The sequence below is a fragment of the Engraulis encrasicolus genome, chromosome 17 (genome assembly GCF_034702125.1).
Source record: "Engraulis encrasicolus isolate BLACKSEA-1 chromosome 17, IST_EnEncr_1.0, whole genome shotgun sequence".
Lineage (NCBI taxonomy): Eukaryota > Metazoa > Chordata > Actinopteri > Clupeiformes > Engraulidae > Engraulis > Engraulis encrasicolus.
In genome coordinates this window covers 3118161-3145578 of record NC_085873.1, presented here as the reverse complement: position 1 = coordinate 3145578, position 27418 = coordinate 3118161, and the positions used below count along the sequence as shown (strand labels likewise).

The window sequence follows — 27418 nt, the reverse complement described above, 5'->3', positions numbered from 1 at the left end:
GTAGTTACACATCCGGCTCACAGCTGTTTAGTGAATATCTATATTACAGTGTTTTCTGTCTACTCAAGATTTATTATCTCGGCATCAGAGTGGTGGTTTATGATTTTAGTTTACTTTAGATGAGGAGTACTTGATAGGGACAGATACATGTACATTGTAGAGTACAACAGCCCAACAGAAAGCATCATAGCATTTGTAGCCAAGGCTAACTATTTCAACTAAACATTTTAATAGGAATTTTGGGAAAATGGATCCCCATATTCAGTGTTGTATCTCTGTCTAACATACAGCAGGGCTGTACAATTCCTGGCAAAATGCTTGAAATGCAAAATGCTTGGGTTGGGTACATTTAACATTTGGAAGTAGATTGGGATAACTTGATAGGTTGTGATAACATTTCATGATTTCAGGCATACAGCAGTATTAATGTCCTGCTTTCATATTATTCTGTATCTCTTGATGAGTTCATGTTCACTCTTCATAATGTGTAGGTACACCCATCAACAGCAGTGACTTTCTGAAAATGGATATTTTGCAATTTGCATCTAAAAAAAACATGTTTAATAAAATTCATGGAGTCCAAGCCACTTATATGACATACAAAATTTATTTCTCATGTGCACAAAAAATGGAACATAAATTTTGAACCATGATTGCATCCACGTGGCCTTGAGTTCTTGACCAATCAAAACTCCAAAGATAGAGATCCTGTTGGTATTTTTCACATTTACATTTTCAACTAGATCTGACCCCACTGTGTTTTTTTGTAAGTTCACACAAACGATTGTGGCCTCTTCTGTAGCCAAAGTGTGTGTTTGTGTGTCAGTGTGTTTTTTAAACGTCAAGTGGGAAATCTTTCTTTCATTGTTGAGGCTCAGAACTCAGAAGTCTGAGCACCTCTTGTGTTTGTCACTCCCAGGGAAAATGTCTGATGGTAAATGATAAAATTCCCTCTGTGGTGTTTGCGGATTGAAACTTTCAGACAGAGAATGCAGTCCTTGTCTTAGCTGGCATGTGTCCTCACTGTATGTGTGTCTTTTGTGTGTCTAGATGTCTTGTTAGTTATTTAACCAGGGTGTTGTCGTCCTCGTCAAAAAAGTGAAAAAACTGGAATCTGAAAGCCGTAACAGTAACCGCTGTTCCACCCTGTTAACTCGTCTGAATGACAGCATGCAAAAAAATGACCTACAGTCACATCAATTGAGCATATATGTCTTTGAACAACTATAAATCTGAACATACTGTAAGTATGTTGTACAAAGACGTTTCTGTGGCTCTCTCTGTTATTCATTCATGGATACAGGGGAAATGGACAGACCAATTCAACAAAGGTGTTTAAGGTGTGAGTGTGTGTTAGTCGCCATGTATTTCACACTTTTGGTAGTGTGTTTCCTCTTAATTAAAGACCCAGCTTTTGGGGTCTTCAGGGTGGGCACAGCTTGCTGAGAGATCGCCCGGTAATGGTTTGCATAGCAACTGTAAAACACCTTTTGGACGAATTGAAAGGGAGGGTGGAAACCAAAGAGCAGATTTTTCACAAACTGAGAAAAACAGCTTTGCATTTGTGTTTGTTTAACACTAGTCCTACACTGGCAGCCTTAAAGGCGTGAGGACATGTTGAGGACTGGTGGAGTTTTTGAAGGACACACCGTGTGTTTCTCGCTCGTCTGCATCCTTTACCATACATCTACACAGGAGACCAAATACATGAGTGACAATGTTGAGAAACAGGATGCGATTTTTTTTTCTTCTTTGATTTTTTTTTCAGAACTGTATTTACAGGGAAGAACGATTCACATTTCACACAAAAAAATCATTCTACAAAGCAGCAAACTGTCACAAAAAAACATAAAATAATAACATTTAAATAGTTGTAAGAATTCACCTGCCAGTAGTCTTACAGTTAAATATGCATATGATGCCCATTTTCCTCTGCATAGAATTTATACACATTTTTTTTATCTCTGAAAAGGTCTGTTGCCATAATACTGTTAAAAAATGCACAAGACTGTAAATAATACATTAACACAACTAAAGTCTTTGGCAAAAGTGGTAAAATACATTCTCTCAACTGTTAAATAATAATAATACACTCAAATAAAATTTTATGATCCGATGTTAAAGAAAGGGAGTTGAATTGAATCGAGGCGTAGTTGTTGGAAAAAAAATGTGTGAAATCTCACATGTTAAAGCAGTGAGGAAAAATAGTCCTGTGATCGTCGTCTTCATTTAATGTTACATTGAACAGGCTTGATAATTATTTACTGAATACACTGGACTGAATAAAAATCACAATACATTTTATCAGTAGTTTTAAAGAAAAAAGCTACAAAAAATCAAAAGAAAGCACAGGAGTGGGTGAAAATGAACTGTAAACACGTTTCGTAGAGATAAGTGCCATATAACATCAGGAACTGTTACCGTTGGCTATTTCATAGTCTTGTATACATGGTCTACGTATTAAAAAAAGAAAAAAAATAAGAAAAATAAAAAGATAAAGAAAGCAAGGCTATGTTTGCATGGAACAGTACCACCTTATTTGGTCCGACCCTTCATATAGTGCAAAAACAAGAAGACAAAAAAAGAAATCAGAGGTTACCTGATCATTCACTGCATCCCAATTATACAAACAATACCATTAACAAAATATATATAGCAAAACAAAAATACATCAAGCAATCTGCAGTACCCACTACACTGCCAATAATATTCATTTTACATTAAAGAAAAAAATATAAAAGGAATACAAATAATTTAGGGATATGTTTCTTTTTTTCCTCAAATGCACCACAGGTGCCCATGTTTCTTTTTAATTCTTATTGACCTGTTTATTTTTGCCTTTATTATTTGATGAATCGTCTTGTTCTTTTTTAACAAAGAAGGAAACAAAAAAAGCAAACAGTTTGATTGTGTCTCACAGAAATCAGGTCCTAATAATAATCTTCTCATGGCATTAATGATAAAAAAGTAGTCGTACTGTACGTAGTCACATGCTGCAGGATTTGGGTCTGCTATAATGCTTTTAATGCCGTTAAGGGCCCGAGAGATGCACCAAGCCACTGCCCAGTTTAGGGTTAAACGCCTCGGCCTCTTGGCCCGGGACGTGCATGCACACACGACACGGTCGGACCTCTACAGACCATGGGGCCGGGGCTGGGGGTAACAATAGCTGACAGGGAGGGGACGGGAGAGGGCACGGGAGGGGATGGGATAGGGGAGAGGGATGGATATGGGCTTGGGGTGGGATGTTGGAGGGTGGGGGTGGGGGTGTTTGCTGCTGTCATGCCTAAAACTTGCCTTTGCTTTTCCAGGAAATGAATTCAGTCAGGTAAAGGAATGTATTCGTTCATAAAAAAACAACCAAAATAATTGGAAAAGAACAGTAAGGAAAGAAAATACAATGAACCAGAGGCATCAGGAAAAAATGTAGCTTTTTGTAGTTTGTTTAACTTTCAACAACAAAACTTTCTTTGCATTATTATTATTATTCTCATTTTCATAATATATATTCATAGAGTCTCTTTACAGTCTTGCAGGTTTTTAAGCAAGAGATGGGACTGTGAAGTGTGCAGTGGCCAAATCATTTTGTGTTTGTTTGTTTCTTTGTGTTTTCTTGTTTGTTTGTTCTTTTTTTAAAATTCCAACATGTCCACTCCTCTTTCTTTATCTCATCATTCATTTTCTTCTTTTTTTCTTTCTGTGTTGAGTGTTGAGGAAATCTTGGAGCTGCCTGCTTGTTCCAGAGAAAACCACGCCCACTCACACTGGCACAATATGGAGGCCGCCGTAGCCGCGATCCGTTTGCTTGATTGGGTTTCCATGGTAACTAGTGACGGTCATAGGCAGTGGCAGCAGTGGGAGGGGCGGAGCCTCTTGATGCGGCACTATAATAATAAGGGGAACCTGAAAGTTAACAGGGGAGAAGAATGGACTCGTTTGAAAATATAGACATATTAGGCATCTTTATAGCTACCGTCTTTTTAGCGTCTTAACTTGAGCGTTAACAGTGAAGAAGAAGAGACTGGTTTAAAATAAATAAATAAATAGGCATCGTAGTTCTAGTGTCTTAATCTTAAACTTATCATGAGGGTAGAATAGATTTGTTCGAAAAAAAAGAAGACATTTATGAAGGATTGATAAGGACGAGACGGTTCATAAGGAGTTTCTTCTGGAATCAATATGATGTAAGGCTCCAAGCTGCCGTCCGACGGCAGGATTGCCTCTTTAGGTATGAATGGAAATAAATGAGAAAGTCACACCCATTTAGGAGGCAGGACTTGATCCCACTTTGTTGTATTGGTCACACATAGTGCCCTTTATCTTAGTTACTAAATTAAACATCTTTGTTTTAACATCGTTGCCCAATAATACATGTTGTTCCATCAGTGGTCAGTCACTGTCAAGTCGAGTCGAGTCACTGAGAAAAACTACCATAGTACTACACCTCTACGACATTACCGATAAGTTGTACATTACAATGAAATTTGAGGTCAGAATTTATTGAATAGATCTGAGGATACTTTAATTGATTAATTTACTGAAAAAAATCAAAGAATTGATGTTACTACTTACTTAGTAATGCTGGGTTACTGAACCGCCAGGCTTCATTGTATGTTGTGTACTGTGGATGGCTGTAGGGGTTCCCCGAAAACTCGCTCCCTGGAAACAAGAAGAAACAAGACACAAACTTATTACTTTGCGGATTTAATCCTTTAGGCTGCAGCTTAGTGTCTTCCACCTTCCTCCCCACACCCCATAGCCTCCCAATAAAAAGAAGGGAAAAAAAACGGCAGACAACTGGAACTTAGTGTCCAGCCGTTCCAACAGACTGCCCAGTACAGATCCCCAGCACCCTTCAAAGATCATACGCAAAGCCCACCCCCCCCACCCCCCCCAACACACACACACACACTGTTCATCTATGGTTATGGCCTATGGCTATAGCTAGGTTAGTGGAATACAACTTTCTTTCTTCCTTTTTTATCACAGGTATTTTACTTGCGCGCTCGTTCATTCACTCGTACCCTCGCTATCTCTGTTTGTTCAAGTGTAGCAGCAGCTAGCGGTGGTTCTTGTGTAAAAACTCCTAGCTGCTTCTCCTTGCCGCCTTGCCTCGTGTAGGGTTATTTTTTAACACCCCACACCACCACCCCCACCCCTCACCCGCGCTGCTTTTGTGCGGGCGCAAGACGCTCCGGAATGCTATTGTTGCCGGGAAGTAACTCAGCGCTCTGTGTCAGTTAGCGGTGCTGTTGGTCTAGCTGGTTTCTTGTCTTTATGGGACAATAAAAGGTGAGATTTTATATGAAGCCAGTGAGGAATGGCTTTTGGCTTTAACAGTGCTTTGGGTGTGGGGTGGGGTGAGGTGAGGAGGAGGAGGAGGAGTGGGGGGGGGCTGCCACTAAATCTTCGTCCTCGACAGAGTGACTGCAGACAAATGGGAACACACACACACACACACACACACACACACACACACACACACACACACACACACACACACACACACACACACACACACACACACACACACACACACACACACACACACACACACACAGAGAGAACAGGAAGAGGCTCCAAAGGGGATTATGAGGAGTTTTCACCCCCTCATAATACACACACACACACACACACACACACACACACACACACACACACACACACACACACACACACACACACACACACACACACACACACACACACACACACACGCACACACACACACACACACACACACTTCTCTGTACCTCCTAGGTAAAATACAGTACAAGAGATGGTGTCTGCCTATGTGTGAGTGTCATACAAGGCAGAGCTTTGTTGTTGTACTATACAAAGTCTTGCACCATAAAAGAATAATAGGCACTTTCATTATAGGCCTACCATGGCGCTGGGGTTAGTGATAAACACATGATATGACGTGATACATTTACAATTGAAATAAACTAACTATAAGCATTGGTAACTACTATGACAGTAGAGTAACTTGGACAAACCAAACGAGGTCGTGCAACCCTGCGCGTGTTGTGATATTGCCTCTTTTTAGAGTCTACGACAAACAGTGACACCCCTCTGCACTAATCTATGGGAGGACTGCACTGTACTTTATAGCATGTGCATTGTCTATCGACACAATGATGCCTCCCCTTACCCATAATAAATCAGTCACAGGCGCACAAGCAGGCAGACATACAAACTCAAGGGATAGTGCTCATATGATTCTTAGCATACTGTATAGTGCACACAATACCACCCCATACAGTACATACAAACAGAAACCTTTTGGCTTAGTAGTGTATTTTCTGTCGTTTGTATGTTGAGTTTTTGAATGGTTTAAATGTGTGGACTCCAGGAAAGAATTTATGTAGTTATCGGTAGTCATGTTTATGTATAGGAAGAATAGTTTGAACAATAGGTGATGACTTAAATCAGCTAATGGGGATCCTAATAAAATACCAAATACCAAACACACACACACACACACACACACACACACACACACACACACACACACACACACACACACACACACACACACACACACACACACACAAGAGACAGTGTTCATATGAGCCACACACACACAACACACAAGAGGTAGGATGCTTAGCGTACAGTAAGTGTAAAGATCATTCGCTCGCTTGCTACTGGATAGTGGCTTTACCACAAGAAAGGGGATACAGTTACGGTTACGCTACTCGTGTGTGTGGTGGACAAAAAACACAACCGCGCAACCACACGCAACCCCCTCCCGCAACCCCCACCCGCCCGCCCCATACAGTACACACAAACAGAAACACACGCACACACACACACAGACACACACACACACACACACACACACACACACACACACACACACACACACACACACACACACACACACACACACACACACACACACACACACACACACACACACACACGCCACGCATGGACAGATGACAGAGAAACAGTATCCACGTCCCTCTGAGATGAGGGGTTTTAAATATTTACAGGCCCTCCAATGCCGATGGCTCCCAAGTTTGCTGACCCCTGACTACTTGCACTGAACCCAAACTACAGGTTAAGTACTGGAGGAACAGGACCTTTCTCTCCAAGGGGTACACGCCACGTGCGCACGCACACGCATACACACACACACACACACACACACACACACACACACACACACACACACACACACACACACACACACACATACACACACACACACGGTAAGGGGCTGGGGAGGCTCGACCAGGCTTGTTTATCAATGGACAGGGAGTGAGTGAGAGCGGACACACGCACACACACGCACACACGCACACACTCAGGCTCTTGGTCATGGTAGCTCTTGTTCTCACATAAGGAGCAAAGGGGAAATGGGAATGCGCACTCTGGCGATGATTGGAGCGAAGAGGGATTTGTAAAAACCCTACGCTCCTACGTCAGGACTATTGAGCTTTTGCTTCTTGTTTGTTTGTTTGTTTGTTTGTTTTATTCTCTCTGGGCTGAAATGTAGTCTTTGTGTGCAAACAGAATGTTAACACTTGCCTACGGATCCACCCACACACATGCAAACACACACACACACACACACACACACACACACACACACACACACACACACACACACACACACACACACACACACACACACACACACACACACACACACACACACACACACACACTGTAGGACGCTTGAATATGCATTGACCCAATTCAGCAAGACACTGTTTGTAATATGCTCATACATCTGTGTAATATTAGGCCTAGTATCTTTCTCTTCATCTGTTCATCAATACAATTACAGGGTAGCATTGACAAACCAAATCAGAAAAAAAAATCTCAAAACTATTTCCTGTAATGGTAATACTTTATTTTAGTGTTACATCTATTAGCACTAATACATACAATGTGCCTGTATAAGTAACTTGAAAGGCATGATCAATCATTTGTGCACAATGCACAATAAGGGATTTATTAGCAATTTAACCTTAGAAAGGACCTAATAGGCCTGAGTTTTTGCTTAGTACATGCCTTACAAGTTACTCATCAAAGTATTAACATTGTATGTATTAGTGCTAATAGATGTAACACTAAAATAAAGTGTTACCGCTGTAATGAATGAACTATTAGCAGTATTTAGAGCAATGTACAGTAGAACACCAAAACAAATGGTCAAACTACTTAGATTCCAGTTTGTTTCAACAGTTTGTTTCAAAGACCAAAGGCACTAAAATCCCTTCAGCGGATTCCTATAAGGATGAGGGGCGATACCGGCCCACGATTTTGTCCACGGCATTCTGGCCACACGTTTGTGCTAGTTTGTCTTTGCTAGTTGGGACTGTGCCATTATGTATCTGTAACTTTCTTGTGAAAAAAAATAAATAATAAAATGATAATAATAATAAGTATTGCTGTTGTCATTATTATTATTATTATTATTATTATTACTATATAAAAAATAAGGTTGAGAGGCATTACATACCAGGAACCATTCCAGCAAGCGTTGATGTTGGGTAGCTGCCTTGTCCGGTTGGGGGTACGTGTGGGGGGTACCCAGGTAGGGTTGTGTTGGCCATATCTCGACCTGTGGGCACAAGAATACATGACATTACATTAGACTTAGCTGACACTTTTATCCAAAGCAACTTACAGTTCATTTAAGGTACAGGGTATTGGTTACAGTCCCTTGAACAGTGTGGGGTTAGGTGGAATCCTCGAGGACATGAAGTGAGATAGGAGGAGAAGAGTGGAATTCAAACCTGCAACCCTCTGATTTAAAGCCCAGCACCTTAGCCACTAGGCCACATCTGTCTTAATTATCCTTACAAAAGCATGCTCTTTCGTAAAAGATGTATGTACAACATATATATTATAATACTTTATATCTCGTGTTGTATCGTAAAATATATAGCCTAATTATTGTACATCTTTTTTTTGGAAAAGCAGCTTCTTCAGTGGCTTTTGAAAACGAGCAAAATAAATTATATCATGGATCACTCAAAAACTGAATTAAGCTTAGTAACTTTCTCACCCAGTTTGCATTCCACCACATCTTCTTAAGCAATTTACATGCAGGAAAAAAAGTAATTACACATCTATGCTAATTGTTTGTTTACTTAAACAGGACAAGGCTTTTCACAGCCTGTCTGCCAACACAGAGAAAATACAGCCCCCACACACCCTCTTGGCTTCCAAATTCAGAACTTACTGACACAGGGCGATTAAAAAAAACAACATCAACAACCAAAAAAAGAGAAACAAATTCAACACTAATAACTACTTGGGAAACAAGTGTCCCTACAGTATGTAGGTCCCAAACACAATGGAGGTTGATGGGACAGAGAGAGACACAGATAGCGTACGGTACATGTGGCAGGGTTGAGGCCTGATTCACGCTGAATCACACTGGCCCCTTTTCTCTCCCCCCACCCCACCCTCCCGATGCAGATCTCTGTATTCATGGCGCTAATTGGGGATGATGCCTTGCTGTCCTAACTAGACATGTAGCCCCAGCTAAGCCACTGGTGGGAGAGAGAGAGAGGGAGAGATGAGGCCCCTCTGCGCATTGTTAACTGTGAGGGACACTGTATTTTTTTCCCTTTTTCTTTCCTTTCTTTCTTTCACTCTCTTTTTTTGCTCGTTTTCTCTTTCCTTTCTTTTCTTTCTTTTTCTCATTTGCTTTTTCTGTTTTTCTTTTGTTTCTTCTGTTTTTTTGCCTCATTCTTTCTTTGCGTCTTCCACTCTTCCTCTCTCTCTCTCTCTCTCTCTCTCTCTCTCTCTCTCTCTCTCTCTCTCTGTGTCTTTTTTCTTTCTTTCAAGAGGATTATAGAGGAATCAAACACTAATGAGCAGACTGATAGCCATAAGGCCCTCAGCATGCCGCGGGACAAAACTTTTTTTTTTAGTAAGCCTTTTGGATAACAAAACGTAATAGGCATTAAGCTTATTAACTCAACCGTGATTTTTAAATTGCGAAAAATAATTGAATATTAGTCAACATCAGAATGTTATCATTAGTGTTTTTAGTGGCGAAAAGAAACCGAGAAAAGAAGCTCTTGACAGAGAAGTGAAAGCCTATGAAGATAATGAAGAAAAAGTTCGGAAATTCAAAAGAAACAAAAACAATGCCCTCTTTCAGCCAACATTCAAGATATTTTCAAAAACAAAAACAACTTGAATTTAAATTTTTATAGATCAAACCACAACCACATTTCACCACCCAGACTTCATTAATACTTAATAGTTCGGAATTTCAAAAGAAACAAAAAACAATGCCCCCTTTCAGCCATGCTTCAATATAGTAGAAAAAAGAAAGTTAATTTTTTGTAGCTGAATCCATAATCATAATACCACACACAGTAAAAAATTGCAGAATTCATTCATCACTTAAAGAGTGCTCTGGGACGAAACACAACTTTAAGTATTGAATTAACACTATTTTTTTTTTTACTGTGCTCCAAGAATTCTGCTGCCTTCTATGTAGCCCTTTCATGCGGATGGGATCACTGGCGAACTCATTCACCATTCGTTGAAACAGCTTAACTACATCATAACAACATTGCTATGACATTACCAAGAGTCTTAAGTAACAGATTAAGACATGGCCATTACCATTTTGGTGACAATAAGGTTATAACGTTGTAGGCTGTGGGGTTAATGGTGCTGTATCCATGGCATGAGCACTGGTCATTTGGTTGCTCTGTGAAATACCTCAAGCTGACTGCGCTACAGTCGGATTGCTACTAATGCTGAATGTGGAGGCCCTGCATGCCCGGCGGGCACTACATGCTTTGGTGAAAAATCTTAACGGTCTTCGGTCTGCCACTCCACTAAACACTGCCAACTGGTAGAGTTAGTCAGCTGTAGCCTAGTCAAAACACAGAAGGGTCTGGCGTGTGTGCGCGCGCGAGCGTGTGTGTGTGTGTGTGTGTGTGTGTGTGTGTGAGTGACTCAGTGTGGGATGGTTGAGATGTCAGAGCATATGGACAAGAGCACACACACACACACACACACACACACACACACACACACACACACACACACACACACACACACACACACACACACACACACACACACACACACACACACACACACACACACACACACCAGACACACCAGACACAGACCATATTGTTAAAGATTGGTAGCCTCCAATAGTGCCTGCAGGGCTAGTTTCCACCAGTGCCCTTACGGCCTGGTGTCTCAATGTCCCATCAAGACCAGTTGTGTTAACTCACACAAGGGGACGTCAGGACAGGTAGGAAAACACACACACACACGCGCGCGCGTGTGCACGCGCACAGGCACAGGCACAGGCACAGGCACAGGCACAGGCACAGGCACAGGCACACGCACACACAAACACGATTACATTCAGAAGACACTTAGATAGCCAGTTGGCCAAAAAAGAAGAAAATGTTTCTAAATGGCAAGTGGAGAATATTTCCGCCTCCAACTGTATGGTACATCCATCAAATAAACACTTAACTGACAAAAACGTGATGTCTGTACCTAACAGCTTCCACCAAAAGTGACAAACTGTGCCATTGCTTGGCGCGTGTTGATTTATTTAAACGTAATCATAGTTAGCCAGTAATTGCCGCCAGGGCCACTGACAGCTTTGGCTGGGCCCAGGACAAAGTAATCTGAAAGTGCCCCCCCATCCAATACATACAATGTAATGAGAACCCAAATTTGGGTCCCCTGTCTCCCTGGGCCCGGGACAACTGACCCCTTTGTCCCCCCTGTCGGCGTCACCGATTGCAGCACTACTTTGCCTGAGGAGCCCTGACATGTTATTCCCATTAAAAATAAAATAAAAAATAAACATATTTTTAAACACGCATCAAAGCAGAACAATGAAAAGAGACATTGAGCACAGTTGTTTCCTGTCCCCTCTCTCTTTTCCATTTCTCTTCCTTCTTCCTAGCTCTCTCTCTCTTTTTCTTTCTTTCTTTCTTTCTTTCTTTCTTTCTTTCTTGATTTTCCTTTCTTTCTTTCTTTCTTTCTTTCTTTCTTTCTTTCTTTCTCTCTTTCTTTCTTTTCCTATTTCTATTTTTTTTCTCTCTCTCTCTCTCTCTCTCTCTCTCTCTCTCTCTCTCTCTCTCTCTCTCTCTCTCTCTCTCTCTCTCTCTCTCTCTCTCTCTCTCTCTAAATCTCCTGGTGGGATGGAGGGATGCGCTTGGGAGAGCCCTCAGCAGTGCATGATACACTCATTAGCTGTCTAGGAGCCAGTGCTGTTTTACAGCGGAGAATCCTCATTAAAATAAACAAGAAAAGAAAAGGTGGTTGCTTTCTTTCTTTCATCTTTGTTTAAGATGGCAGACAGGACCCTGTTGAATTTGTTACACGCATAAGTATGTGTGTGTGTGTGTGTGTGTGTGTGTGTGTGTGTGTGTGTGTGTGTGTGTGTGTGTGTGTGTGTGTGTGTGTGTGTGTGTGTCAGTTACAGAAAAGCGGACACCGTGGCATACAGTCAGTGGAGTTAGTTGTTGCTGATGAGCTGGATGTAGGAAATTGGCAGGCATCAACAAACTGTATGAACACACACACACACACACACACACACACACACACACACACACACACACACACACACACACACACACACACACACACACACACACACACACACACACACACACTTAACATACCGCACTTACACTCAAACACAGACAAGTAGTTTGTCAATTTCTAAAAGGGTCACTTATGTTTTGATATCTGAGATAATGGGCCATTATATATTGATAGGGTAATGTATTGAGTAACGAAGGAGCTTTAGCAATTATTGATCAGTGCTTGTTTCTTGACTCTAGATTGTGTTCTTGGATGCGTGTATTTGCAAACTTACAGTAACACCACGTCCCAAACGCTACACCGTACATTTTACTGTTTTAATTCAACACAGAAGAGAATATTTAATTTTTTTTCTTGTTGGACCTCTAACATGTTGAATTGCAGTAACACAACAAAGTGTACTTTGCACTGCACACTTGTCTTCTACAGTAGAAAGGCTACTCTGGACACTATGGTGGCTAATTGTACTGAGAGTAGGTGGTATCTTACGGCACTTACACCAGGATAGTGTAGTACCGGGAGCCCTAAGTGCAAAAGTGTTTACAGCTAGGGTTGCCAACTCCCTGGGGGAAAAAACAAGGGACACCTCATTCGCGAGGGGGTCTGAGGGTCCTAAACCCCAAAAATGTTGTAGGCTATTTCTTAGATGCAATTGCCTGCATTCTAACCAAAATGCGTCCTGTTTCAGCTCAATATGGAATCATAATTTTTTGTGTCTAAATTCAGGACGATTCCGTATTTCAAGGGACTGTTGGCAAACCTATTTACACCTCACCTTAGTAGTGCAGTACCACTTTCAAAACCTTTTTGTGAACGTGAAGAATGTGTGTAATATGCAAACTCAACATGCAGTATCTATATTCTAGCCTACTATGTAGATGGTGTCTTATACCAGGGTAATGCACTACCAGAACAGTGTTATAGCCTTTCTCTACAGTCTTTACACCTCATCTGAGTGAACAGGGGTGCATTTCTCAAAATCCAATTTGCTTATTACTTTAGCTACTTTGTTGTTTTCAATGCATTTTCCCATTGACAACTACCGAAGTTGCTAACAGGCTAACAACTTTTCTTTTGAGAAATGCACCCCAGTGTTGTGTAATGTGTAGTTGGCCTCCTTTTACCAGGGTGGAACACTACCAGGACGGTGCTATAGTCTTACAGTCTCTGAGTAGTGCAGCACAGCTTTCCCATCCATTACATGGCAAAAAAAGGCTCACCTGACCCCAGCGAGAGCAGTGTGATCACTAAACACTGTCGCCACTAAAAGCCACCAGTGTTTACTTACAACTGAGCGCGAGACGCGACACAAGTTTGCCCCCTCCTGCCAACAAAACCTGTCAGCCTTTTAATTATCGTAGCGCGAGACGACACAGGTCTCTTTTTCTCTCTGTCTGCTGCCGTTTCTCTGTGCTGTCCCTCTCCTTCTCCTCTCTCTCTCTCTTCGCTCCCTCCTTCCTTCCTTCCCTCCCTCCGTCTGTCTCTCAGACACTCTCCACTCTGTCACAGCAGATGGAGAGACCATGAACGCTGTTTATCTCAGAATATGACTCCATACGCTAGCCGGGGGGAGGGAACCAACGGAACGAAAGGGGAAAAAAAACTTGCAGCAAGTGTAGTCGTGTGTGTGTGTGTGTGTGTGTGTGTGTGTGTGTGTGTGTGTGTGTGTGTGCCCTGCTCCTATGGATGACCTTCCCTTCTCCTGCGCTGGCAGCGTGCGCGCGTGTGTGTTTGTGTGTGATCGTGTGTGTGTGTGAGAGAGAGAGAGCGCATGTGTGTGTATATGTGTGCGCGCGCCTGCATGTGTATGTGTGTAGCAGGAAGGGGGCTGGGGGGTGGGGGACAAAGTCATCAGCAAGCGACTCTTTTGCTGCGGCGTGCATTAAATTCACTGTGGCGACAGGGACACCTTCGTGTTTCACAACACACCTCCGAACCTGAAGTCTTTTGACCTCCATTTTCTATATTCGGATCGCGGCCATTTATCACCCGGCTCCCCCGAAAAAACCACTTCACCCTAATTAATTACAACTTAGCAGCGAAAAAAAATAAAAACGGGAAAAGAAACGAGAAAAAAGAGAGGGGATGTTTGGAGAGCCAAATTGCTGTAATTCCCACAACGGGCCGCGGTGAAAGTCATTCATTATCAAATGTGTGCTCAAAGGTTAGTTTGCTTTTGTGAAGACAAAATAAGCATTAATTTTGGAGCCTAAGCACACTGGCTCTCCCCCGTGGGCCCTCCACAGACAAGTGGCTCTGTCAAACCCTTGAGCACTCGCCTCCTCATACGTGCCATGTCTCTCTCTCTCTCTCCCCCTCTCTCTCTCTCTCTCTCTCTCTCTCTCTCTCTCTCTCTCTCTCTCTCTCTCTCTCTCTCTCTCACATTCCTAGCTTTAATGGATGAGATTTCTGTTTGTTTTCTTTGTTTTGCTTTGTGTGTTTTTTTTCCAGTGATAAAAGCAATTACTGTATGTAGTGGTTACAAAATCGGGGTAGCAAAGGAGGGGGAACCATGCACCTACTATAATGACAGGTGTAGTGACCTCAAGTTAGGTCTGTACTTCACTGTACCTTCAGCCGAGTGGGCTTCACTCTTGTTCAAATACATTGTGAGAGTTATTCCCCAAATGGTAAACTCAGTTTTCAAGAAGCAGCCACATAGTGCTTTTTAACGCTTTTTATTAGTATTATTGTTCAGATGCGTTTCTCTACAGTGTACCAGATGTAACTCGCCCTGCCATGAGCAATGTAGAGTGAGAAATGCAATTCTATCTGACGGGCTGCGAAGAGGCAGAGTTCTCCAGTTTACACTGTTAGTCCACATCAGATCTCCCCACTGCTACTTTACCAGAAGAAACTCAACAGCAAGATGGTCCAGCATAATTCCTCACATTCAAGCAAGTGTGTGTGCTTGTTCGTGTGTGTGTGTGTGTGTGTGTGTGTGTGTGTGTGTGTGTGTGTGTGTGTGTGTGTGTGTGTGTGTGTGTGTGTGTGTGTGTGTGTTTGTGCCTGCGCACATGTCTACATGCGTCCGTGTGTACGTGTGTGTGCGTATGTATTCGTGTGTGTGTGTGTGTGTGTGTGCGTGTGCGTGCGCGCATGTGTTTCATAATGCAGAGGAGTCAGGTCAGTCACCCCAAAATTCACAGTCACTTCATTCTACAACTTCAGAGCCACTATCGAGACCCCTTAAGACTTCCCCTACCAGTACAGCAGTCCTCCACCACGCTCCTCTCCTCTCCTCTCTTCTCCTCTCCTCTCCCCATTACATGATATCTCCTCACCCTGTTCACCTACCACCAGCACCACCAGCACCACCACTACCCAGTGGATACAAAAGCAGCTCAGTTAATGGGTCGCCGCGATGGAATTGAAAAATCCCTGAATGAGAAAAATCCATCAAAGTATGGCAATTCTTCTGCTGCTGGCCTCGTCGTGGTCGTAATAAAAAGCAAAAAGAGGCCTCAGCCTCAACAATAGCCCAATATCCCATAGTGTCCCATTCAGGAGAGCACCTTTGATATGCTTTCCATTTGGAGGTGGCGGGGGCCAATTGAGCTATTTAATTGTATATGAGCCATTTAATGTAATAAACTGTATAACGGCAGCGGAGAAAAGGGAGAGAAGAGGAGAAAAGAGAGATGGAAAGAAAAAAAAGAGTAGAGGAGAAATAAGAGAAGAGAAGAGGAGAAGCAGACTGACTGGCTGGCTGGCCTGTTTCTATGGAGGCAGGGTGGCCTAACTTGAATTTTGATGATGGGAGGGCGGCTCAATGCCTTAAATCCCGCTTCCAATTGAGCCGCCTCCTTCGCAGGTACCTTTGAGCACTAATAGGATAAGCAAAGGACACAAAAGATCTCTATCTTTTAGGCATTACACACCCACTGAGAGACTGTGTGTGTGTGTGTGTGTGTGTGTGTGTGTGCGGGCACGAAATAGAGAGTGAGAATGCATGTGTGTGAGAGAGAAAGTGAGAGTAAGTGTGTGAGAGTGTGTGTGTGTGCGTGTGTGTGTGTGTGTGTGTGTGTGTGTGTGTGTGTGTGTGTGTGTGCGTGTGCGTGTGCGGGCGCGAAATACAGAGTGAGAATGCATGTGTGTGAGAGAGTAAGTGTGTGAGAGTGTGTGTGTGTGCGTGTGTGTGTGTGTGTGTGTGTGTATGTGTGAGAGAGAGAGAAATTCCAATCTCTTCTGGCAATGAATAGTCCATGAATCATTCATTTTTAATAGATTATGCAAATTCCGGGACATAAAATCAACAAGATCAATAACGGCGGGTGTTTTTAATTGGCGCTCGAAAACATTTTAAGGATGAGCATAATCTCCACTTCTCACTTCGCAAACCCACCCCCCCCCCCCCCACACACCTCCTCCACCCGAGTATCTCCTCTCCCTACCAACACCACACTCTCTTACCCCCCCACCCCCACCACCCCCCTACCTCCTCCTGTAAAGACGCTATTAATTTGAAATTGGATCTCGGCCTAAACGCAGAAGATAATTTAGCGCCCTCCTTTTGCTTGGCTTGAAGTGCTATCTGCGGGGTTTATCATGCGCCTGTAAACCATAACACCCAGCCATTACCCCAACCCCAAACGCTACACCTGATTAAAACGCATTGAGGTTATTAGCGCAGGCAGTCGCTAGGGACACATCAAGCCGGCGAAATACATACCCACTCAAAGCAGAGCAGAGCAAACTGGAGTATATCTCCATGTACACTGAGTCTGATGTAAAAATCATCCTGGGGGGCTCAGTCTAGCGTTAACGAAAATAGTCTCTCTCCTTCTCTCTCTCTCTCTCTCTCTCTCTCAGTCTCTCTCGCTCTCTCTCTCTCTCTCTCTCTCTCTCTCTCTCTCTCTCTCTCTCTCTCTCTCTCTCTCTCTCTCTCTCTCCCTCCCTTTCTCTCTCTCTCCCATTCCTTTCTCTTTGCCTCTTGCTCTCTTTTTCCCTCTTTCCTTCCTCTCTGTCTCTCTCACACTTTCCTTTTCTCTCTCTGTGTCTCTCTGTCTCTCTCTCTCTCTCTCTCTCTCTCTCTCTCTCTCTCTCTCTCTCTCTCTCTCTCTCTCTCTCTCTCTCTATCTGTATCTCTCTCTGTCTACGTATCTCTCTCTTTCAATTCCCCATTCTATAAACTCTCCCTATCATCTCAATGACTTTGCCCCCCCTCCCCCCAAAAAAACTCCACCTCTCTCTTGATAATCCATCCAAGGGAAAAGTTTTTTGCTCAAATCGCCATGGATACACTTCACTGCACCGCATGCCCCCGCCCGCACATGATTAAGTTCAAAATTGAATACACAGGGAAAAAAAAGCTGTTCAGAGAAGATAATCAAAGCAAACACTGAAATTACCAAACACATTAAAAAACTTGACACTAACCAAATGACTATGCAAATACAGTACTCGCGGTATTAAGAACATAAAACAAACACAAAAAAGCTCCGCAAATACAAGCAGACAAGCTATAATCAACTACTGTCGCACCTGGGGTTGGGTAGGTGTGTTCTTTACCCAAATGCCTTATTCACACACACACACAAGCATGCGCGCGCACACACACACACACACACACACACAGAAAGACACACACACACACACACACACACAGAAAGACACACACACACACATACACACGCACACACACACAGAAAGACACACACACACACACACACACACACACACACACACACACACACACACACACACACACACACACACACACACACACACACACACACACACACACACACTCAAACACACACACACGCACACACACACACACACACACACACTGCACATTTTCTGGGTGCAGTGTGTGTTTTCCCTGATGCCTTGAGATAGGCTTGAGCCAGGTCTGTCAGGTCACAGGGAGGCCTCGAGCGCGAGGTGAAATGCATCCCTGGCCTATCGCAGGTGCAAACAAAGACAGACTCCCCAGCCTCCGCCACGGGCCCTCTCTCCTTCCTGTCTCCTTCTTCTCTCTCTCTCTCTCTCTCTCTCTCTCTCTCTCTCTCTCTCTCTCTCTCTCTCTCTCTTCTCTCTCTCTCTCTCTCTCTCTCTCTCTCTCTCTCTCTCTCTCTCTCTCTCCACTCCTCTCTCTCTCTCTCTCTCTCTCTCTCTCTCTCTCTCTCTCTCTCTCCTCCTCTCTCTCTTCTTCCACCCAGGTGTCCCTCTCTTTTTCTTCTCTTTCTCCCCCCATCCTCTGCTCTCCTTTCCTCTTCTCTCCTTTGCTTCCTCTCTTCTCTCCATCACACAGGTGCACCCCACCCCTCATCTCCTCTCTTCTCTTTCCTCCCCTTCGTCCCTCCCTTCTCTCTTCTCTCTTCTCTCTCTCTCTCTCTCTCCCCTTCTCACTCTCTCTCTTCTCTCTTCTCTCTCTCTCTCTCTCTCTTCTCTTCCTCACACATCTCCCTTTCTTTCCACACAGGTGGCAACCCTCTCTCTTTCTCTCCCTCCTCTCTTCTCTTTCCTCCTCTCCTCTCCACCCTCCCTCTTTCCACTCTCCTTCACTCCCCCCCTTCTCTCTGTACAGGTGCACCCCTCTCTCTTTCTCTTTTACCTCTTCTATTTCCTCTTCTCCTACCCCCCCACCCCCTCTCTCACTCCTCTCCTCTCCTCCACGTCCCCCTCTCTGTGCCCAGGTGCCCTGCTCACACAAGCGGCCCCCTGCACAAAGGACAAATGCACACCTTTCTTCTCACGAGGCCTGACTTACAACGGATAGCTACCTCCCACATATTAATGAGAGAAAGACCCCTATTCTTTTCCGGCACACTGCCTGAGAGAGAGAGAGAGAGAGAGAGAGAGAGAGAGAGAGACAGCGAGAGAGACAGAGTGAGAAGGGGAGAAAGAGAGAGAGAGATGGGATGAGGCTGAATAAATAAGGAGGGAGGAGTAAGAGAGAGAAGCACAAGACGTAGAGAGTGACCCACACAGACTAATGACACATGAAACAGAGAGATATGTGAAAGAGCAATGATAGATTCAGACACATTGGAGAGGAAGCAAGGTCAAGAAAAAAACTATACAAGTGGTAAGAGAAGGTGAAGAAAATCAAAAGCAGTACAGAGTTCAGAGCAGGTGAGGCTGAAGGACAGCAGAGAGAGAGAGAGAGAGAGAGAGAGAGAGAGAGAAAGCGCGAGAGAGAATGAATGAGAGAACAAGCACATGAGAGCAGGAGGAGGAGAGGAGTAGCCATAGCGCTGCCATTTTCAATCATCCCACCTCCTCCTCCTCCTCCTCCTCCTCCTCCACCACCATCACCACCAACACCACTACCACTGCCTCCTCCCCAGCAGAATCCATTGCTTTTGATAGCTGCCGCATAATTATATGAATTTTAATAAAAGCTCTGTATATTAATCTCAGGACTGACAGTAATCGTAAACTATCTGTAAACTTAACCTTCTCCGAGGTAATAACAGCGGCAACAATGAAACAATATTTCAATTAGTGAGGCAGTCATTAATTATGACAGGTCCGTGAACGGCAACACACAGCAAGGGTGAGAGAGAGAGAGAGAGAGAGAGAGAGAGAGAGAGAGAGAGAGAGAGAGAGAGAGAGAGAGAGAGAGAGAGAGAGAGAGAAGGGGGAAGATGGAGGAGGGAACGATCGGGTGAGGGACAAGTTGGACAGAAGAGGAAAAAAAGGAAAATGAAAAAGAAAAAATAAGAGGAAACAAAAAAAAACATCTGCACAGTGAGCAGACTGAAAACCCTGATGCCAGACGAAAAAAAATACTCGTTTCCTGATTCTCCAACCAATGAACCGCTTCCAAATCTATGGCAAATGGACGCTTTTTAAATATCAGATAACCATGATAGGATAGCACAGGTCCATTATGCCAATATTATATCCCTTTATAAGGGCCACTGGACACTACTGGGTGACCTGCTCTCAACCTAAATGTTCAGAATCGTAATCGGGATGTTGACACAGTACACTGACGTAAACAAGGAAGTTGACTACAGAAAATGTTAGCTGTAGGTATTGGTCCTCTTTTGTAAATAAAGGAGATGTTTTTGTTTTTTTGGTGTTGTCATTTTTAGTCTCGTTAATGAGGCAAGAGGAATGTGGAGACATAGAGAAGCTGTTTCACCACCTTTTCAACTATGACACTAATGACAGTGTTGCGGCAAAATGGCAGTTATGGCAGAAGGACAATCCACATCAAATAATCCACAGTTGTTGCATTGGTTGTTGTTTCATTTGTTTTATTAACATTTCTGTCACTCCTTATTTTTCACTCTGTCACTCCTTATTTTTTTCACAATTGGACAGCATTTGAAAAAATGTACAATACTACATGTAATCAGTGATTTCTTAATTTCTGTTAGCCATTACATTGCGACAAAGGGTTTCCAGATTTCCCTCATCTGAATATGTGGCCTGGGGGCCATAGAAGGGTGTATAACTGTGTATATGGTTGTTTTTTTTTGGGGGGGGGTGATGATGGTGTTTTATGGACAGGGAAGTGGAAGCTGGAGTGCCCAATCTTCCCTACAGAGTAGCTTTGTGCCTTTCTATTAGCCACTACATTGCCACTCAGGACTGAATATGTGGCTTGCAGAGGTGACCAAAGTAAAAGTATAGGCCTAAGTACATTCATGGTGTATAGTACAACACTAGCACATAATATTACATAGCTAGTTATTCCATTGTACCTAATGAGGTGGCTAGACGTTGTGACTGAAGAAACCTTAAAAGACAACCCCCGAATTTGGTCCAACCAGCGCAGAATCAGGTGTCTGCCACTCTGTAATAACTGTAGACCAGTTATTCAGTGAAGTTACTTGCGTTGGAAGGAAACTATGGCAATTTTAGTTTTTTACTTTCACTTTGGCCACATTTGGTGGTGGTTTGGGAACATGATGGGGTGTTTAACTGCATATGGGGAGTGTGCAAGAAGAGGTGTGCATAGGCAATTCGAAGCGCACTCAGTGCTACCTACAGGGATCATGGTAGTGTGTATCATTATGTAAAGTATATGGGAAAGGTGCATTGGAGTCCTCAATCTAACCTACAGGGAACATACAGAACGTACAGCAGTAGGATGCATAGCTGTGTATATGGGAGAGTGTGTGGGGAGTCAGAGAGCTCTCGATCTTACCTACAGGGTAGCTTTGTGTCACGCCGGGCCCGAGCTCTGCGCTGGCGTTAGACGACAAGCTCGGCTTCACGTCGTCTATTCCCGCTTGCAGCGATGGGAGGGCGTACTCCTGAAGACGAAGAAGGGGAAGCAAGTCAGGTCAAGTCCACTCAATTCAAGTCAAGTCTGCTTTATTGCTTTACATGCACCAGTCATACAAAGAATTAAAATAACGTTTCTAATTTTCCTATGAAAGGGCATGGACATATCTGAGGACATTGACATGGGTGTAGACATAGTCATCGGCATAGGTAAGAAAAATGAAGAGGAAGAGGGGAAAAATCAGAAAGCATGGATGAAAAACTTTTTTTTTCTTTTTTTGCTTTCTTTTTCTTAGACGCGCACTCTCGTTTCTCTCAAAGTAGCATCTCTGTGAATTTCTCTGTTTCTCTCTCTCTCTCTGTTGTTCACTCCCTTCTCTCTACTTTTTTTCACAGAAACATCCCTGTGAATCTCTCTGTCTTTCCCGCCCCCCCTCCCTCTCTCTGCCTCCCTCTCTCTCTGCGGGTTGTTGGGTGCTAAAAGTGTGAGAATGCATGTGTGATCGCCCCCACCCGTGGAGTGGCAGGAGAGGCGAAGGAGGGTGGATGGGGAGGGCGGATGAGGGGGGGGACAGTTGAAGCATATCATGAATGTATTTGGGGGGCATTGTCTGGGAGGAAGTAAGGGGTTGGTTCTGCGTGCGCGCTCGCTCGGAGCGGAGCGTAGAGGAGAAAAGCCCAGGCCTCAGCTGGCCCCTTTGTTCCTAACTGCAGTCATCCTCCTGATCAGCCAAGTGGAGAAGCAGAGGCAGGAGCAGAGGCAGAGGCAGAGGCAGAGGCAGGAGCAGGAGCAAACGCTGCCTCCCTCCCTGCCTGCCTGACGCTTTGTTACACACACACACACACACACACACACACACACACACACACACACACACACACACACACACACACACACACACACACATGGGCACACACACACATGCACAAACACACACACACACACACACATGGGCACACACACACACGAGCACACACACACGCAAGCACACACACACACACACACACACACACACATACACACGGGCACGCACGCACACACACACACACACACACACACACTCATGCACGAACACACACATACACACACACACACATAGTCATGCACGAACACACACACACACACATGCACACACACGGTAACCATACACAATGCTACACATACACTGCACACACACACACTACACATACACGCTACACATACGCTGTTGTGTGCTCACACACACACACACATACTCACACACACACTGCACAGACTCTCTCTCACACATGGTCGCCCATTGAACAGACACACACACACACACACACACACTGCACAGGCTCTGCCATACTCGCACTACATTTATACACACGCACGTAAGCACACACACACACACACACCAAGATTTACCTCTGCTTTCTTTTAACTGCAAGTTTGTTCGGTACTAAACCTGTGTGTTCTCAAATATAAATATATATTTTTTTAGCTTCCGTTTGTTTGATGCCCTGTGTCCCCCTATTTTTTACATTGTGTAAGGTTCTTTGATGCTAGCTCTCTCTCTAGCTTATCTCATTTTAAAAGAAAACATCCATAAGGTTGTTTGATGCTAGGCCCTTCCAGTTAGGATTTTTTTTTCATTTCTTAATATTTTAATATTTTTGGTGGTTAAACGCTAAGTCCCCAATCTGATCATTCACACCCCACCTTATGGCCTGTGAGGCCAGGCTGGACTTGCTTAGCATTTCCCTCTCATTATTTGGGGGAGATGGAAATGCGTTGTGGCGTTAATGGTAGATGTAATCTCATTTTTCTCTCTCTCTTTCTCGCTCTCTGCTTTTTAATGAGATGTGACTTCCGGAGTATGTCTGTTGACAAAAGGTTGTCCAAAGCCCCTTTCTCCTTTCTCCTCTCTCCGTGTGTGTGTGTGTGTGTGTGTGTGTGTGTGTGTGTGTGTGTGTGTGTGTGTGTGTGTGTGTGTGTGTGTGTGTGTGTGTGTGTGTGTTGGGGGTTGGGGGGGGGGGGGGTGTCTGGTGTCACAGGGGAAGCCTGTGACCCCGGCCTTGTCTGGCTCTATCAGAGATAAACTCTAATTGTCTGCTACAACTGTTCCTCGGCACAATTGCGGATGTTTTCCTCTTTTCTTGAAAGGCTCAGACGCAGAACGGGCGTTTTATCATGCAGATAAAGGGCCCAAGGAAGAGAAAACAGCCGAGTAAAGGGTTGGAAAGGGGGGTGGGGGTGGGGGTCGTGGTTGGGTAGGCGGGTATGGAGGGTGTGTTGGGTTGGGGTCGGTTGGTTCAGAGAGAGGGAGTGTGTGTGTGTGTGTGTGTGTGCGTGTGCGTGTGTGTGTGTGTGTGTGTGTGTGTGTGTGTGTGTGTGTGTGTGTGTGTGTGTGTGTGCGTGTGCGTGTGTGTGTGTGTGTGTGTGTGTTGGGGGGGTCGTGGGTTTTATTTGAAAGGGATGACCAAATGGCCAGCATAAGTGTGGGAGGGGTGACTCCATTGAGTTTTGCATCTCCAGAATGGCTATTTAATACTCCCCTCAACACAGGCCAGACGCCAGGGGTAATGGGACCGCCTCTTTAGCGCGGTGGAGTTGAAGAAGAAGAAAAAAAACTGAGGATGACAAAGAAAGAAAGGAAAAGGGAGAAGTGAGGAAAAAAAACATAAAAGGAGGGTGAAAATAGAAAACAGGGGAGATAGAGAGGAAAAAGGAGGAGAGAGAGGATGAAAGGAAGAGTGAGAAGCGAAAAGGAAGAAGAGAAGGGACACTTAAAAGAGCAGTGTGGAGTAGTCCAACATCCCCTTCCTCCTTCCACCTCCTCCCTCCTTTTTCTACGTAATTCTCCCCCCCCCCTCTCTCTACGTAATCCTTTTCTCCTTTTTCTCCTCCTGTTGTCCCCACCTCTCATACCTCCCATTTTAAATATAAATGAATAAATAAATATGTACATTTAAAAAAAATACCTATCCTCGGCCTAGCCTCCATCTCTCCACTCCAATCCAACCCCTTCAAGATTTTCCCCTTTTTCAATACTCTCTCTCTCTCTCTCTCTCTCTCTCTCTCTCTCTCTCTCTCTCTCTCTCTCTCTCTCTCTCTCTCTCTCTCTCCCTCCATCCCTCCATCCCTTTCCCCTTATCCCTCTCTCTTGCCTCTTTGTGATTGCAAGTCATTTCCAATTCGTTTTGGTATTGATCTTGCAGTAGAAATCAGTTTGGTAATTAGCCACAAATTAGGCCTTCTTCTGGAGGTGAGGGCCCGTCGCCCTGATTTATCACCTGCCTAATGCGCCGCGATCGCACAGAAATTAAAATGAACTCAATTAGGGCCCCCTCCCCGATTGCTGCTCTGGCTCTGGCTCTGGCTTTTTATGGCAACCGCGACTCTGGCAACCACCACGACTTGTGCTATAAGTTCCAAAAGCCCAACCCCCCAGTCCAGGAATCATTAGTAGCTTGTTGTTTAATATTAGCTTGCCGTTTAACTGGCAACCTACGACTTGTGTTATAAGTTCCAAAGGGGGTTGGCATCACCCCTCCTCCGTCTAGGCTTTAATAGTTGCTTGCCTGTTGTTTAATGGGCTAGCCAAACGAAAGTAAATATAGGTTAGCCGTTTTAAGCACAAGGTTGTGTTGTGTGGTTGTGTAGTGGGGGCACTACAACTAAGGTTCCAGCTTCTGTTTTTATAAGCTGGTCACTTGGGGATTTTTTTTCAAAGAGAGAGAGGGTCTTTTAATTTTGTCAACCCCCCGCCATCAGCCCTACTCCTCCCTTCCTAAATGATGATGGATAGAAGGCGTGGGCCAGTTTAATGTCACATGGTTACATGGTTACCGGGTTGGTTGGCTGGTGAAAATGGCTCGTGGTCTTTTGAGGTTTAAATCTGCCATGCAGATTAGGAGGGCAGCTAGGTAGCTATATTAGCTAACTAGACGCCAGTAAGCAAAGCAAAAGAACTTTAGACAGGCTGAATTAACAATGGTGTTTTGCAGAAATATGATTCTGAACCTGTTCTCCTTTTTTCAAGTGCACACTCAGGAGAGAAAAAAGCAGGAAAAGGGAAAAAAACACACATAACAGCACAAAGCTGTTTCTCACAAGCTGAATAACATCACAGATGGTTGAAAATGAAACAAACCACTACTGATGTTGGGGGTTTCTTTATATAATGGTTCTCTCTCCTCCACTCCCTCTCTGCTATTCTCAATTACAGTGTTCCAGGGAATGTTTTTTTATTTCCTTCACAAAATCAATAATATGTGGGGATATTTTTTTCCTTTCGTTCTCTCTCCTCCTCTCTGGCGAGAAGAGATCCCTATAGCGTTGTCCAGTTGCCTTTTTTATAATGCCGTGCAATTACTGTTAAACCATCTCTGCCTCTGTCCCCTTCCTCCCCATGCACCTCATATCTCTCCCCACTTCTCCTGTACAAGGGCCTCGACATTCAGCTGTTCTTTATAGCACTGGGCCTATGACCTGGATTGCAATGGTATGCCATAGCAGTTCCCAGGCCCCAAAGGATTACACACAGTAATGTAACCTCGCCTCTCCTCTCCTCTCCTCTCTTTCCCTCTCCTCCTCTCATTTCTTCACTCTCCTCTCTTTCCCTCCTCTCCTCCCCTCTCCTCTATTTCCCTCTCCTCCTCTCCCCTCCCCTCCTCTCCTCTCCTCTCCTCTCCTCTCCTCTCCTCTCCTCTCCTCTCCTCTCCTCTCCTCTTTGTACTGCTGCCTATGTGGCCTAGGCCTGAGCTGAGCGTGTGTATTAATAATGCTCAGTCAGGTCTTTTAATATAAATGACTTTTTCTGTGCGGAGCAAGGTGCCAAAGAGTTTCTGGTACTTAAAAACGAAACAGCGGCCGTGGCAAAAACAGTTATTCATGAGCTGGACTGGGGTGTCATGGAGCTTTGATGGTAGCTAATGTTTTACGTCCCAGAAAAGATATGCAGGGACCACACATACACAGTGCACATTATGTCCATATACCACACACACACACACACACACACACACACACACACACACACACACACACACACACACACACACACACACACACACACACACACACACACACACACACAGGCATACACACAGTTCTTAAGTGATATACTCTTATTAGCTTTCGCCGTATGGCGTGGCGTGTTGAGCAAAATGGATGGCAAATTTTTTTTCCTGTCTATCATTTCAAAACAAAGTCACATCTACTAATTCGTTCAACAGTATTTAACAGTGTAAACAGCAAATATACAAAGCTTCCTTTCTCATACATGCACATGCACACATACAAACACACACACACACACACACGCACGCAGGCACGCACACACACACACACACATACACACAAACACACACACACACACACACACACACACACACACACACACACACACACACACACACACACACACACACACACACACACACACACACACACAACCACAACCACAACCAAAAGGTACAAACACTCAACAAAAAAGTAAAAAACACACACATATACCAATTTAAAAATAAATAAAAATAAAAGCTTTTTAAAATAGTTTACCTGTTCAGGTTTGATGTGCTCGGAGCTCTGGAAGACGTCGGGATAGGCGGGCCTCTCGAAGACCCGGTCCAGGGCCTCCAGCTGCTGCTGCGTGAAGGCGTCGGCTCGCAGGTGCTTCCGCAAGCT

General features: G+C 44.1%; 1 protein-coding gene across 2 annotated transcripts in view; it reads right to left on the bottom strand.

The window, feature by feature from the left end:
- Nucleotides 1-3305: 3305 nt before the first annotated feature.
- Nucleotides 3306-27418, bottom strand: part of pax2b (paired box 2b) — a 42959-nt gene continuing 18846 nt past the window's right edge. The window contains exons 5-9 of one of the 2 annotated variants that reach the window (XM_063221074.1): nucleotides 27293-27418; nucleotides 21686-21794; nucleotides 8480-8581; nucleotides 4573-4659; nucleotides 3306-3903 (exon numbers count right to left, since the gene is read on the bottom strand). The exon at nucleotides 27293-27418 is cut by the window's right edge and continues 50 nt beyond it. In XM_063221074.1, coding sequence (XP_063077144.1) covers nucleotides 3827-3903; nucleotides 4573-4659; nucleotides 8480-8581; nucleotides 21686-21794; nucleotides 27293-27418 — 501 coding nt within the window. In that variant the 3' untranslated portion in view covers nucleotides 3306-3826. The remainder of the gene's footprint in view (nucleotides 3904-4572; nucleotides 4660-8479; nucleotides 8582-21685; nucleotides 21795-27292) is intronic. The other variant, XM_063221073.1, reaches the window with a different exon arrangement.